General features: G+C 44.7%; 1 protein-coding gene across 1 annotated transcript in view; it reads left to right on the top strand.

Annotated features, from left to right (window-relative positions):
• The window catches only part of UBE2H (ubiquitin conjugating enzyme E2 H), a 57,760-nt gene that overhangs the window by 31,854 nt on the left and 11,878 nt on the right, over positions 1 to 14,028 (top strand). Inside the window, exons 2-3 of the mRNA XM_030959862.1 lie at positions 2,320 to 2,396; positions 2,911 to 2,985. Coding sequence (XP_030815722.1) covers positions 2,320 to 2,396; positions 2,911 to 2,985 — 152 coding nt within the window. The remainder of the gene's footprint in view (positions 1 to 2,319; positions 2,397 to 2,910; positions 2,986 to 14,028) is intronic.

The raw sequence follows: 14,028 nt of genomic DNA, 5'->3' as shown, positions 1-14,028 counted from the left end.
TTAGTCCAAAGTAAAACCATTTGTGTTTAACCTGACCCATGAAGCTTCTGTGAGTGTGAAAATGCAGAAAATGAAACATTTTCTGGGCCATCATTGCACACAGCAGGGCCGTGTAGGACTTTGGGAACCCGGAACAGTTATCCAGGGATACATTTCCTATGGAATTAATGCCACAACAGGAAGTTTTCAAGTTTGAGTGCCATGAAGAGATCTGGTAACGAATGTCCCTCAGCCACAACCCTTCCTTGGGAGGCTCCTCACCACAAACCTGGAGTGGTGCTGCTTTTCCAGAGATTCCATTGGATTTCAGCAGGAGAATCACAGCACTGAGGGAGAAACATCTGCCCTTTGGGAGCTGCTCCTGGCTGGGTGCAGGGAGCTCCTTGCTGTGGAGTTTCAGGTTCAGCTCCTGCTGAACCCAGAAAATTCCAGAGCCAAAACAAACAGCTGTAAACTTTTCCCTCTCCCCGTGAGAACGAGGGGAAGGAGGTTCTTGTGTCCAAACCCTTTTGGAGCTGGCACTGTGGGAAAAGTCTGCCCAGTCTGGGAGTTGTTGTGCTTGAGGAATTGAAATGAATCCTGAGGGACCTCCTGAGGGATCCCAGACTGGGATCTCCTCACAAAAACTGCAGAGCCTCACCCAGCCTTTGGGGAAATCCTGCAGATTTCATAGGTTGTCGCTTAAAATCAGGGCTCTGAGGTGGGAATTCTTTATTCCTGGTGATTTTTGGGAATTCCTGGTGGGTTGGGAATATTTCACTGTGTGCCCGGGTATCATCAGGGTCTGTGGAATTCCTGCAATCCTGGGCATACTTGGTGCCATGAAAGCAGGAAACCTTTTCCATCCAAAGGGGAAAAAGGGGAATCTGCAGTTCCCTGTGGCTGGAGCATTCCTGCCAAGCCCGTGCTGTGATGTGAGGGATCTGTATATGAAATATTCCCTGTCCCTTCCCACAAGTGGGAGCAGCCTCGGTGCTGCAGAGCCAAAGTTCAGCTGGGAACAAACCTTTGATTTGCTCCTGCTTCCCTTGTAATTCTTACCCAGACCACTGGTGGAAGGGAATTGCTGTAGGATGTTATTCCCAACCCATTAACCCTGATTTACAGCAGAATTCCTTATCGAGCTTCAGTGCTGAAACACCACCACTGATTGTCCTAACTGAGCCTGGCTTGGAGCAGAGATCCCTGCCTTTCCAATTGTGTTCCCTTCTTCCTGCTTACCTTTCCCTTGTTTCCCACTTGCCTTTCCCTTTCAGTTCCCATCTTTCCCACCTGCCTTTCCCTTTGTGTTCCCTTTTCCCCACTTGCCTTTCCCTGTGTATTCCTTTCTTTCCCACTTATCTTTCCCTTTTCTATTCCCATCTTTCCCACTTGCCTTTCCCTGTGTATTCCCTTCTTTTCCATTTCCTTTCCCTTTCTATTCCCTTCTTTCCCACCTTCCTTTCCCTTTGTGTTCCCTTCTTCCCACTTGTCATTCCCTGTATATTCCCTTCTTTCCCTCTTGTCTTTCCCTTTCTATTCCCCTCTTTCCCATTTTCCTTTCCCTTTCTATTCCCTTCTTTTCCATTGCCTTTCCCTTTCTATTCCTTTCTTTCCCACTTGTCTTTCCCATCTTTCCCACTTGCCTTCCCCTTTCTATTCCCTTCTTTCCACTTGTCTTTCCCTTTCTATTCCCCTCTTTCTGATTTTCCTTTCCCTTTCTATTCCCCTCTTTCCCTTTTTTCTTTCCTTTTCTATTCCCTTCTTTCCCATTTGTCTTTCTCATCTTTCCCACTTGTCTTTCCCTTTGTGTTCCCTTTTCCCCACTTGCCTTTCCCTTTCTATTCCCTTCTTTCCCACTTGCCTTTCCCTTTCTGTTCCCTTCTTCCTTCAAAGCACTTTGATTCTCCCTGTTGTTCCTTTCACCCCATTTCTCCCCAGACTCAGGAGTTTTTTGGTCTTGCAAGTCAGATCAACATTGCCAGGATTTGCGTGGGAGCTGTGGGAGGGAGGGGAGAAGGGAATTCCTTGGAGCAGTGCATTTATTTCAAACACGTCCCGGTGCTCTCCCAAATCTCAGCTTGCTCTGTGCAGGAGGGGATGGAAAATGGAAAACTCTGAGGATTCATCCCAAGGTTCCTCAGGGCAGGGGAGGGTGGGGAATTGGCTTTGCCACTTGTGGTGCTGTGGTCACTCAGGTGTGTCAGGACACTCAAATTCCACGTGGGGCTCAGGATGATTTGAATGTTTGGGTCAGTGGGCTTTGAGTGCATTCCTTGGGTGGGAGTAAATGGGTTTTGTTTCCTGCATTGGGTGTTTTTCCTTGACTTGCTGCACCAGGATCGAGAGCAAACACGAAGTCACAATCTTAGGAGGACTCAACGAATTTGTCGTGAAGTTTTATGGACCACAAGGAAGTAAGTTCATGACCCTGCCCTTCTTGAAAAGCAATCCACTGGCTTGGGGAACAGGGAAATGCCATTTCCAGATGAGCAAATCTGAGGGGGATGGAGAGAAATCCACATTCTGAGGGTGGGGATGATCCAGCTGGGAGCATGGCCATGGATAGACCCCATCCCTTGGAGCTCTGGCAAACTCCTTCAGCACCCTGAGCTTTCCTAGACCTGCTCAAACCTGCATCACTCATGGCAATTTCCATGGAGTTTGTCGTTCAGATGGCTTTTCCACCTTAATTTAGCACCATCTCCAAGGTAAGGGGATTATCCCTCAGTGCCTGGTTTTATTCAGGCTTGAGCTGAGATCTTCTCCAGGATCTGTTCAAACCCTGTGAGGCAGGGCAGGGAAGAGGCTTTGCAATCTCCCTCCCAGTGGAGCTGTGGATGATTCCAGATGTGTTTTCCTTGGTGCTCTGGCTCTGTTTGTCCTCTCTGAGCTGTGCAGTGTCTAATTCCTGCTTTTCCTCCCTTGCAGCACCCTATGAAGGTGGAGTATGGAAAGTTAGAGTCGACCTTCCTGACAAATACCCCTTCAAATCCCCATCTATAGGTAACAAATACTCATTTACCATCAGAATCCTGGGGTTTGGGGCTGAAGTTTGCAGGTGGAGTGGTACCAGTGTAATATAAGGGTTTTTATGGGATTTCAGATCCTAAGAAGAGAGGATTTGTGGGCTTTGCAAGGAGGAGGAGCTGGGAGTGGGATTTGGCTGCATATTTGTGTGTTGATCAATTCAATCTCTGTTCCTTGTGGGGTTTTTTTAATAATTAACTCATTGTGGAGTTAATTATTACAAATTTCAAATTAAAAAAATTAAATTTATTAAATTTAAAAATTTAATAATTAACTCCACTTACTGTGGAGTGGTGGAGCAAAGACCACAGTTCTTGGTGTTGGGGTGAACCCAGCTTTTGGGGTTTTCTGTCCGAAAGTGGGGGGAAGTTCTTCCCCTGCAGCCTCCATCCTCTTGGAGCAGGGAACACACATGTGGAAGAGCTGAAAAGCAGGGATTTATCACCAAAAAACTGCTGGCTTGACTGGCCAGGCTTGTTTCACCTTGGAGAGCAATAGGAAATTCCATTGGGAAATGGTTTGAGCTTGGATCCATCCCTGGGGAGCAGGAAACCACCCCAGATGTCTTCAGGTGCCATTCCAGGGGCTGAAGCCCTTTCCAACATCATCATCCTCCTTTGGCTGCTTCCTTCAAATCCCCCTCAGGCTCAGATTTTGTCTGGGAGCTCTGTGGGGTGGGGAATCCTCTGTTCCAATGGGAATTGTGCCTTTTGGGAGAGGCTGCTGCTGTCCATACACCATCCTTTACATTTTCAATTATTTTTGTTGTTGTTTGAGACCTTCTGTGAACGCCAGGAATGTGCAAACATTTCTGAGGCAGAGCACAGGAATCTGCGGCTCTGAGGAGCCTTTTCCTCCTCCTGAGCCAGCTCTGGCACTCCCTCTTGGAGAGGCACATTCCCACGGGAATTCCCACTGTTTGCTGCCTGTCCTTGGTCCTTCCCCCCTTCCCAAACCAGTCTGAAATCATGGGATGGGAGCTGAAACCTCATGGGATGGGAGCTGAAACCTCATGGGATGGGATCTGAAACCTCATGGGATGGGAGCTGAAACCTCATGGAATCATGGGATGGGGTCTTAAACCTCATGGAATCATTGAAAGGGGTCTTCAACCTTATGGAATCATGGGATGGGATCTGAAACCTCATGGAATCGTGGGATGGGATCTTAAACCTCATGGGATGGGATCTGAAACCTCATGGAATCGTGGGATGGGATCTTAAACCTCATGGAATCATGGGATGGGGTCTTCAACCTTACAGAATCATGGAAAGGGATCTTAAACCTCATGGGATGGCGTCTTAAACCGCATGGGATGGGGTCTTAAACCTCATGGAAAGGGATCTGAAACCTCATGGAATTGTGGAAAGGGATCTTAAACCTCATGGAATGGGGTCTTCAACCCTATGGAATCATGGAAAGGGATCTTAAACCTCATGGAATGGGGTCTTAAACCTCATGGAATCATGGGATGGGATCTTAAACCTCATGGGATGGCGTCTTAAACCTCATGGAATCATGGGATGGGATCTTAAACCTCATGGAATCATGGGATGGGGTCTTCAACCTTACAGAATCATGGAAAGGGATCTTAAACCTCGTGGAATCATGGGATGGGATCTTAAACCTCATGGAATGGGATCTTAAACCTCATGGATATGGGTGGGTTAAGGGTGGTTCTCATGGAATCATGGGATGGGATATTAAACCTCATGGGATGGGGTCTTAAACCGCATGGGATGGGATGTTAAACCTCATGGAATCATGGGATGGGGTCTTCAACCCTATGGAATCATGGAAAGGGATCTTAAACCTCATGGGATGGGATCTGAAACCTCATGGAATCATGGAAAGGGGTCTTCAACCTCATGGGATGGGATCTGAAACCTCATGGAATCATGGGATGGGGTCTTCAACCTTACAGAATCATGGAAAGGGATCTTAAACCTCATGGAATCATGGGATGGGATATTAAACCTCATGGAATGGGATCTGAAACCTCATGGGATGGCGTCTTAAACCGCATGGGATGGGATGTTAAACCTCATGGAATCATGGGATGGCGTCTTAAACCTCATGGAATCATGGAAAGGGATCTTAAACCCCATGGGATGGGATCTGAAACCTCAGCCCCAGCACCTCCCCCTGTCCCAGGCTGCTCCAGCCCCAGTCCAGCCTGGCTGGACATCCCAGGGGCAGGGCCATGTGCGGGGAGCTGCTTCTGCTCACATCTCTGAGTTCTTTTGGCCCTTTTCACGTTGATTTTGCTGCTTTTCCCTCAGTTTTCCATCCCTCTCTTGTTTAAATCTTGTTGTGTTTCCACTGGTTTGTCCCAGACCCCACGAGGAGCTTCCCTCACCCTACGAGTCTCTGTTCAAGTGGCTGAAAAACCTTTCTTTTCTACCTAAAAAACTGCCTCTTGCTAAACCCTCCTTTTTTTCCTTCCTAAAATCTTCCTCTTGCTGAAATACCCCTTTTTTCTCCTAAAGATCTTGCTGAAAACTCATATTTTTCTTCTCCAAAAACTGCTTCTTAGTGTAGAACCCCTTTTTTCCTTCCCAAAATCTTCCTCTTGCTGGAAAATCCCTTTTTTCCTTCCCAAAATCTTCTTCTTGCTGGAAAATCCCTTTTTTCCTTCCCAAAATCTTCTTCTTGCTGAAAAACCCCTTTTTTCTCCTCAAGCTCTTGCTGAAACCTCCTTTATTTCCTTCCCAAAGTATTTTTCTTGCTGGAAAATCCTTTTTTTTTTCCTTCCCAAAATCTTCCTCTTGCTGAAAAACCCCATTTTTCTCCTCAAGCTCTGGCTGAAAACCCCCATTTTTCTCCCTAAAAATCTGCCTCTTGCTGGAAAATCCTTTTTTCCTTCCCAAAAAACTTCCTCTTGCAGAAAACCCCTTTTATTTTTCTTCAAGGTCTTGCTGAAACCTCATTTATTTCCTTCCCAAAATCTTCCTCTTGTGGAAAAACCCCATTTTTCTCCTCAGGCTCTTGCTGTAAACCTCATTTATTTCCTTCCCAAATCTGCCTCTTGCTGGAAAATCCCTTTTTTCCTTCCCAAAATCTTCCTCTTGCTGAAAAACCTCATTTTTCTCCTTAGACTTTTGCTGAAAACCCCCATTTTTCTCCCTAAAAATCTGCCTCTTGCTGGAAAATCCCTTTTTTCCTTCCCAAAATTTTCCTCTTCCCAGAAAAACCCATTTTTCTCCTCAGGCTCTTGCTGAAAATCCCATTTTTCCCCCTAAAATCTGCCTCCTGCTGGAACCACGAGTAGGGATGGATAAAATCCCTGCTAGAGCCGAGCTCAGGAAAAGCTGGGGGAGCTCCAAGGAAAGTTCTGGAACTCAGGAAAGCTCCCAGGAAGGGTTTTTTACCTTTATTTCCCATTTTTGGAAATGAGAATTTTCCCATTCCTAACCGTGCCTGAGCTCTGGATAATAATTATAATTAATAGGGAAGAAGTTTCATCTGGAAATTTCTGATTTTTAGAGATTGGGAGGGATGGAAATGGGAATTCTCCCATTCCTAACCCAGCCTGAGCTCTGGAAAATAATTATAATTAATAGGGAAGGAGTTTCCTGTGGAAATCTCTTGATTTTTAGGGGTGGAAATGATGGAAATGAGAATTCTCCCATTCCTAACCCAACCTGAGCTCTGGATAATAATTATAATTAATGGGGAAGGAGTTTTCTGTGGAAATCTCTATTTTTTAGAGACTGGGAGCACTGGGAATGAGAATTTTCCCATTCCTAACCCAACCTGAGCTCTGGGTAATAATTATAATTAATAGGGAAATTTCCTGAATTTAGAAGGGAGTGTGGTGGGATCCATTACCCCGCGGCTGGAAAATAATCATAATTATAATTAATAGGGGAGGAGTTTCCTTGGAAATCTTTGAATTTTAGAGACTGGGAGCACTGGAAATGAGAATTTTCCCATTCCTAACCCTGCCTGAGCTCTGGGTAATAATTATAATTATAATTATAATTAATAGGGAAAAAATTTCCTGTGGAAATCTCTATTTTTTAGAGACTGGGAGTGATGGAAATGGGAATTCTCCCATTCCCAACACAGCCTGAGCTCTGGATAATAATTATAATTAACAGGGAAGGAATTTCATCTGGAAATCTCTTGATTTTTAGAGACTGGGAGCACTGGAAATGAGAATTTACCCATTCCTAACCCTGCTTGAGCTCTGGAAAATAATTATAATTATAATTAGTAGGGAAGGAGTTTCCTGTGGAAATCTCTGATTTTTAGGGGTGGAAGTGAAAGATTTCAGGGATTTTGGAGCCCATAGATGGCAAGGAGGTGCTGGAGTTGTTCCTGTTCTCTGCAGAGTTCACATTGCCCATGTCAGTCTCTCCTTGGAGAAAATATGAAATCCAATTTATTCCTTGAATAAATTCCACCTTTATCCCCAAGCTTAAAACACAAACCCCATCCTTGCACCTTTCCAGGACTGGGGGCTGAAATATTCCTCCCATCCTAAAAAACCTTTGATCCTGGCATGAATTTTTTTGCACAAAATGTGACTTTTTTAAAAGTATTTTTTGCTTTTCCTTGATTTTACCCTTGAAATTTTATTTTTGTTTTTTTTTGGGGGAGCGTATCCATGTGCTGCAGAAAAATGATGGGTAAGAGTTCCCTTGGAATATTTTAGGATGTTTTAGGATCTTTTTATCCCAAGGGTGAGATCCAGAAAATCTTTGTGTTCTGTCCCAAAGTACTGGCCTGACCAGGAGAGGGTTTTCCTGTGGGTTCCTTGGGAAAGGTGTGGAAGTTTTGGGAATCCCTAAAGGATCAGGGATCTCTTCATCTCCAGGAGAAGCTTTTCTGGTTCTTCTCCTGCCAAATCTTCTCTCTCCCCCCCTCAGAGATCCATGGCATTTATTCCCTGTTTTTCACGTGGATCATTGTTGCCGTTCCCTAAAAACTGCGCTGGGAATTTCTGGTTTCCCATATTTGAGCATCTCAACCATCCTGAGTTCTCGTGTGGGGATTCCTGGGACGTCCCACCCTGCAGCGTTCCTGGGTTTGCTGTGGGTTTTGCAGGATGGTTTTTCCCAACAGGAGAATGCACATCCCAGGAAAAGCAGGAATTCCCACAGAGCCTGGTGCAGGGCAGGCAGCTTGGCTCTGGGCTTGAGAGCTCCCATCAGCATAAATAAATAAATCCCTGAATATCCCGATTTCCACGGTTTAACTGGAGCACTTGCTCCAAAAAACCCCAACTCCTGCTGCTCCTGCTGTTTCAGCCAATTATTGGGAATATTCCTGCATTTGTGAGGAAACACTTCCCTGCTCCATGTCTGCTTCCATTGCCAAAGGGGTTGGACCTGTTTAGGGTTCTGCTTCTCTCCTTTTCCCTATTTAGGATTCTCCTTTCCCTGATTAGGATTTTTCTTCTCTCCTTTCATCTCCTTTCCCTGTTTGGGATTCTGCTTCTCTCCTTTCCCTGTTTGGGATTCTCCTTTTACCTGTTTGGGATTCTCCTTTCCCTATTTAGGATTCTCCTTTCCCTGTTCAGGATTTTATTTCTCTCCTTTCATCTCCTTTCCCTGTTTAGGATTCTGCTTCTCTCCTTTCCCTGTCTGGGATTTTGATTCTCTCCTTTCCCTGTTTAGGATTCTCCTTTTCCCTGTTTGGGATTCTCCTTTCCCTGTTTGGGATTCTCCTTTCCCTGTTTGGGATTCTCATTTCCCTGTTTAGGATTTTTCTTCTCCGCTTTCCCTGATTAGGATTCTCCTTTCCCTGTTTAGGATTTTGCTTCACTCCTTTCCCTGTTTGGAATTCTCCTTTCCCTATTTAGGATTCTCCTTTCCCTGTTTGGGATTTTCCTTTTCCCTATTTAGGATTCTCGTTTCCCTGTTTAGGATTCTCCTTTCCCTATTTGGGATTCTCCTTTCCCTATTTAGGATTCTCCTTTCCATGTTTAGGATTTTGCTTCTCCCCTTTCCCTGTTTAGGATTTTGCTTCTCTCCTTTCCCTGTTTGGGATTCTCCTTTCCCTGTTTAGGATTCTCCTTTCCCTGTTTGGGATTTTGCTTCTCTCCTTTCCCTGTTTAGGATTTTGCTTCTCTCCTTCCCCTCTTTGGGATTCTGTTTCTCTCCTTTCCTTGGCATTTAAAATCTCCAGGGAAATTCCTGCTTTTCCTGCTTTCCCAAAGAAGAGTTCTGGAGCGCTGGGAGGGCTCCTTGGAGCTCCCAGGTCACAGAAATTTGTGGGAATTTGGTGTTTTTAATCCCTCCCTGCCCTGCAGAGAGCTGGAGATGAATTCCCTTTAATGCCACAAGCAGGAGGAAATCCAGAGTGGGAATGTCCTGCCCTGCTTGGGTACAGCAGCAACAACCTGGGAGCCTGGAATTTATTTCCTATTTAATTACTATTTATTTAAAAATCTGCAGGAAGATTAGGCCAGCACGGGGTTTTGTTAATAATCAAATGCCACAACTGGAAAATTTACATTCAAAACACCCAGATCCTCAATATCTCAAATAAATTCTATATATGCTACTTATTTTTATAAAAATTCTCCCTATATTTATAAATTCTCTCTATATTCATAAATTCTCTCTATATTCATAAATTCTCTCAATATTTATAAATTCTCTCAATATTCATAAATTCGCTCTATAATTATAAATTCCCTCTATATTTATAAATTTTATATATTTATAAATTTTATATATTTATAAATTTATCTATATTTCTAACTTTTATATCTTTCTATTATATTATCTGCATTATTGTATTTTCTGTATCTTCACACCCAGCTCTCATTCTCCTCCATCTCTGTCCCAGTTACCTGCAGGTGCAGATATTTCTGTTTTCCCTTGCATTTCTATTTTCCCTTTTTTCCAAGTGTTTTCCCAAACAAAGCACCTGGTGTGTGCACAGAACATATGGAATATATGTATAAATATATATATATATATATATATGTGTGTGTGTGGAATGAGGCATTGTGGCAGCTGGTACAGGAATGCAGCTGGATTTAATTTCATTTTTTTTAAATTTCATTGAATTCCAGCCAGGATTTCACAGATTTCTCCTGGCTTGTGCTTCATTTTTATTGTTTTGGAAAGCTCCTGGGTTTTGAGGGATGAAAACTCCTTGTGTTAGTGAGTGCTCCTCACTTCAAATTCCATCAAAAATCAATTTGTGCTTTGCCAAGGAGGGCTCCTTGACCTGACAGGGAGTGAAGCTCCAGGGTGGGAACATCCCTGGAAAATGGGAACATCCAGAGGCAAAACCAGCTGGGACTGGGGCAGAGGATTTGTCCTCGTGCCCTCTCCCCACCTCCTGCCATGGCTCCTCAACCTTCTCGTGGTGGCTCCACAGCAAGGGAGTCCCTGAAATTGGTGAGAAGTGGGGCTAAAAATTCAACATTTCAAATTTAAAAACCACTTCCCTTGCAGGGCCTTAGGTGTTGGGGGAGGGAGAAGTGTCCAGCTGTCCTCAACCCATGAGCAGATCCATGTGTGGGGAGTTTGGGATGGGTGGGTGGATGGAAACATCCAGTGGGAAATGCTCTTGAATTGACCCCAAACTGCACCTGGAATTCCATTTTTTGTGGATATTTATGGAAGTTTGGGATGGGTAGGTGCATGGAAACGTGCACCCAGTGGGAAATCCTCTTGAATTATCCCCAGCTGCACCTGGATTTCCATTTTTCATGGATATTTATGGAAGTTTGGGATGGGTAGGTGGAGTTTGGGATGGGTAGGTGGATGGAAACATCCAATGGGAAATCCTCTTGAATTATCCCAAACGGCTCCTGGAATTCCATTTTTCGTAGATATTTATGGGAGTTTGGGATGGGTAGGTGGATGGAAACATCCAATGGGAAATGCTCTTGAATTGATCCCAAACTGCACCTGGATTTTCATTTTTCATGGTTATTTATGGAAGTTTGGGATGGGTAGGTGGATGGAAACATGCACCCAGAGGGAAATCCTCTTGAATTATCTCCAACTGCACCTGGAATTCATTTTTCTGGTGTTGTGGGAGTTTGGTTGTAGGTGGTAGACTGAATCAGTGGGAAATCTCTTGTTATCCCCAGCTGCCCTGGATTCTTTTCATGTATTTATGTTTGGGATGGGTAGGTGGAGTTTGGGATGGGTGGGTGGATGGAAACATCCAGTGGGAAATCCTCTTGAATTGATCCCAAACTGCACCTGGAATTCCATTTTTCATGGATATTTATGGAAGTTTGGGATGGGTAGGTGGATAGAAACCTGAATCCAGTGGGAAATCCTCTTGAATTATCCTAACTGCACCTGGAATTCCATTTTTCATGGATGTTTATGGGAGTTTGGGATGGGTAGGTGGATGGAAATACGCAGTGGGAAATGCTCTTGAATTGATCCCACCTGCACCTGGAATTCCATTTTTCATGGATGTTTATGGGAGTTTGGGATGGGTAGGTGGATGGATACATCCAATGGGAAATGCTCTTGAATGATCCCAAACTGCACCTGGATTTTCATATTTCTTGGATATTTATGGAAGTTTGGGATGGGTAGGTGGAGTTTGGGATGGGTAGGTGGAGTTTGGGATGGGTGGGTGGATGGAAACATCCAGTGGGAAATGCTCTTGAATTGATCCCAAACTGCACCTGGAATTCCATTTTTCGTGGATATTTATGGAAGTTTGGGATGGGTAGGTGGAGTTTGGGATGGGTAGGTGGATGGAAACATCCAGTGGGAAATGCTTTTGAATTGATCCCCAACTGCACCTGGAATTCCATTTTTCATGGATGTTTATGGGAGTTTGGGATGGGTAGGTGGATAGAAACCTGAATCCAGTGGGAAATCCTCTTGAATTATCCTAACTGCACCTGGAATTCCATTTTTCATGGATGTTTGTGGGAGTTTGGGATGCATAGGTGGATGGAAACCTGCACCCAGTGGGAAATCCTCTTGAATTGATCCCAACTGCACCTGGAATTCCATTTTTCATGGATGTTTGTGCTCAGTTTGTGCCTTTTATTTGCCCAGATAAACACAGAGCACATTGGTGTCACCGGGCTCTCCTGGGCAAGGCTGGGACATTGGGATGTGCCTCTGGGAATGTCCTTGTGAGTTCTGCCTGGCTGGTGGAAAAACAACCAGGAAAATGTGGGAAATGTCCCCATGGCAGGGGGTGGAACCTGGATGAGCTTTATGAGCCCTTCCAACCCAAACCATTCTGGGATTCTGTGGGAGTCTTCAACATTTTCCAGGTTATCCTGGTATTAGGGTGGGAATCTTCCACATTTCCTAATTATCCAGGTATTGGGGTGGGAATCTTCCACGTTCCCAAGGTATTAGGGTGGGAACCTTCCACATTTCCTGATTATCCAGGTATTAGGGTGGGAATCTTCCACATTCCCAAGTTATCCAGGTATTGGGGTGGGAATCTTCCACATTCCCAAGTTATCCAGGTATTGGGGTGGGAATCTTCCAGGTTTCCCAGGTATTGGAGTGGGAATCTTCCAGGTTTCCCAGGTATTAGGGTGGGAATTTTCTACATTCCCAAGTTATCCAGGTATTAGGGTGGGAATCTTCCACATTTCTAATTATCCAGGTATTGGGGTGGAAATCTTCCATATTCCAAATTATCTAGGTACTAGGGTGGGAAACTCCCACATTCCCAAGTTATCCAGGTATTAGGGTGGGAATCTTCCCTACTTCCCGATTATCCAGGTATTTGGGGGAATCTTCCACATTCCCAAGTTATCCAGGTATTGGAGTGGGAATCTTCCAGGTTTTCCAGGTATTAGGGTGGAAATCTTCCATATTCCTAATTATCCAGGTATTGGGGTGGGAATCTTCCACATTCCCAAGCCATTAGGGTGGGAATCTTCCGTGTTTCCCAAGTTATCCAGGAGTTGGGGTGGCAATCTTCCCCATTCCCAGTTTCCAGCCCTGAGGAATTGCCAGCCTTTGGTGAGCTGGGGTTTCAATTTAACAATTCCCTTCTCCTCGAGGGTTTTTGGCAATCCAGGGAATTCTCACTCCAGGCTGATGGTGCAACACCAGTGTTGGTTTCCCAGGTTGGTTTTCCAGCTGCATCCCTTCCTGGTGTGGAATTCCTTAGGGATGCCCAGGGGGTTTTCTGTTATCACCCAAAGCCTTTTTATCCACATGGGTTTTGTGCTTTTATTCCAAAGGCAATCCTGGACTTTGGTGTCTCCATACTGGGGTGGATTGTGCTGCTCACATCCTTCCCAAACACTGCCTTTTCCAGGAGTTCAGTGGGAATTTTGGATTAAAATATTAAATTAGATATTTATAACTTTCTCCATACAGAAAGGGTGGATTGTGCTGCTCACATCCTTCCCAAGAACTCCCTTTTCGAAGAGTTCAGGGGGAATTCTGGTTTAAAATATTAAATTAGATATTTATAACCTTTCTCCATAGAGAAAGGATGGATTGTGCTGCTCACATCCTTCCCAAGCACTGCCTTTTCCAGGAGTTCAGTGGGAATTTTGGATTAAAATACTAAATTAGATGTTTATAACCAGTCCAGCAGCTGGAATCTCAGGCTGTGACCTCAGCTCCATGTCCTGGAGAGAACCCCAAAATCTGGAATGCTCACCTGGAATTCTGCACAGGGCATTCATTGGGATGAGCTGTGTGACAATAAACCCGCCCCACTGTTGGGATTTTTTTTTTTTTGTCTCCCTCCTGGCTGCCTGTAGAACTTGGAATTTGATTTTTACCTGGATGTTTATGGGCACTGTGTCCTTTTTGTCCATAAAAATCAGTACAGAGCCAATGAGGTTTTTAGTGCTGGTTTCTGTTAACCAGGTCATGGAAAGCTCTGGAAGAGCTTTGTGCTTCCCACACACTCATGGAATGGTTGGGCTTGGAAGGACCTCAGAGGCTGAGCTCCAGCCCTGCTCCACGGGCAGAGAACTTCCATTGAAACAGGGATTGCAAAGGGTAAAGAATTCAGGGAAGGACAAAGCACAGCGCTGGTTGTTGGGAGATTTTCCTGATTGTTCCAGCCAGGATTAAAAATCAGGAAAATTCC

The sequence above is a fragment of the Camarhynchus parvulus genome, chromosome 1A (genome assembly GCF_901933205.1).
Source record: "Camarhynchus parvulus chromosome 1A, STF_HiC, whole genome shotgun sequence".
Taxonomy (NCBI): domain Eukaryota; kingdom Metazoa; phylum Chordata; class Aves; order Passeriformes; family Thraupidae; genus Camarhynchus; species Camarhynchus parvulus.
This window is presented reverse-complemented; position numbering and strand designations above follow the sequence as displayed.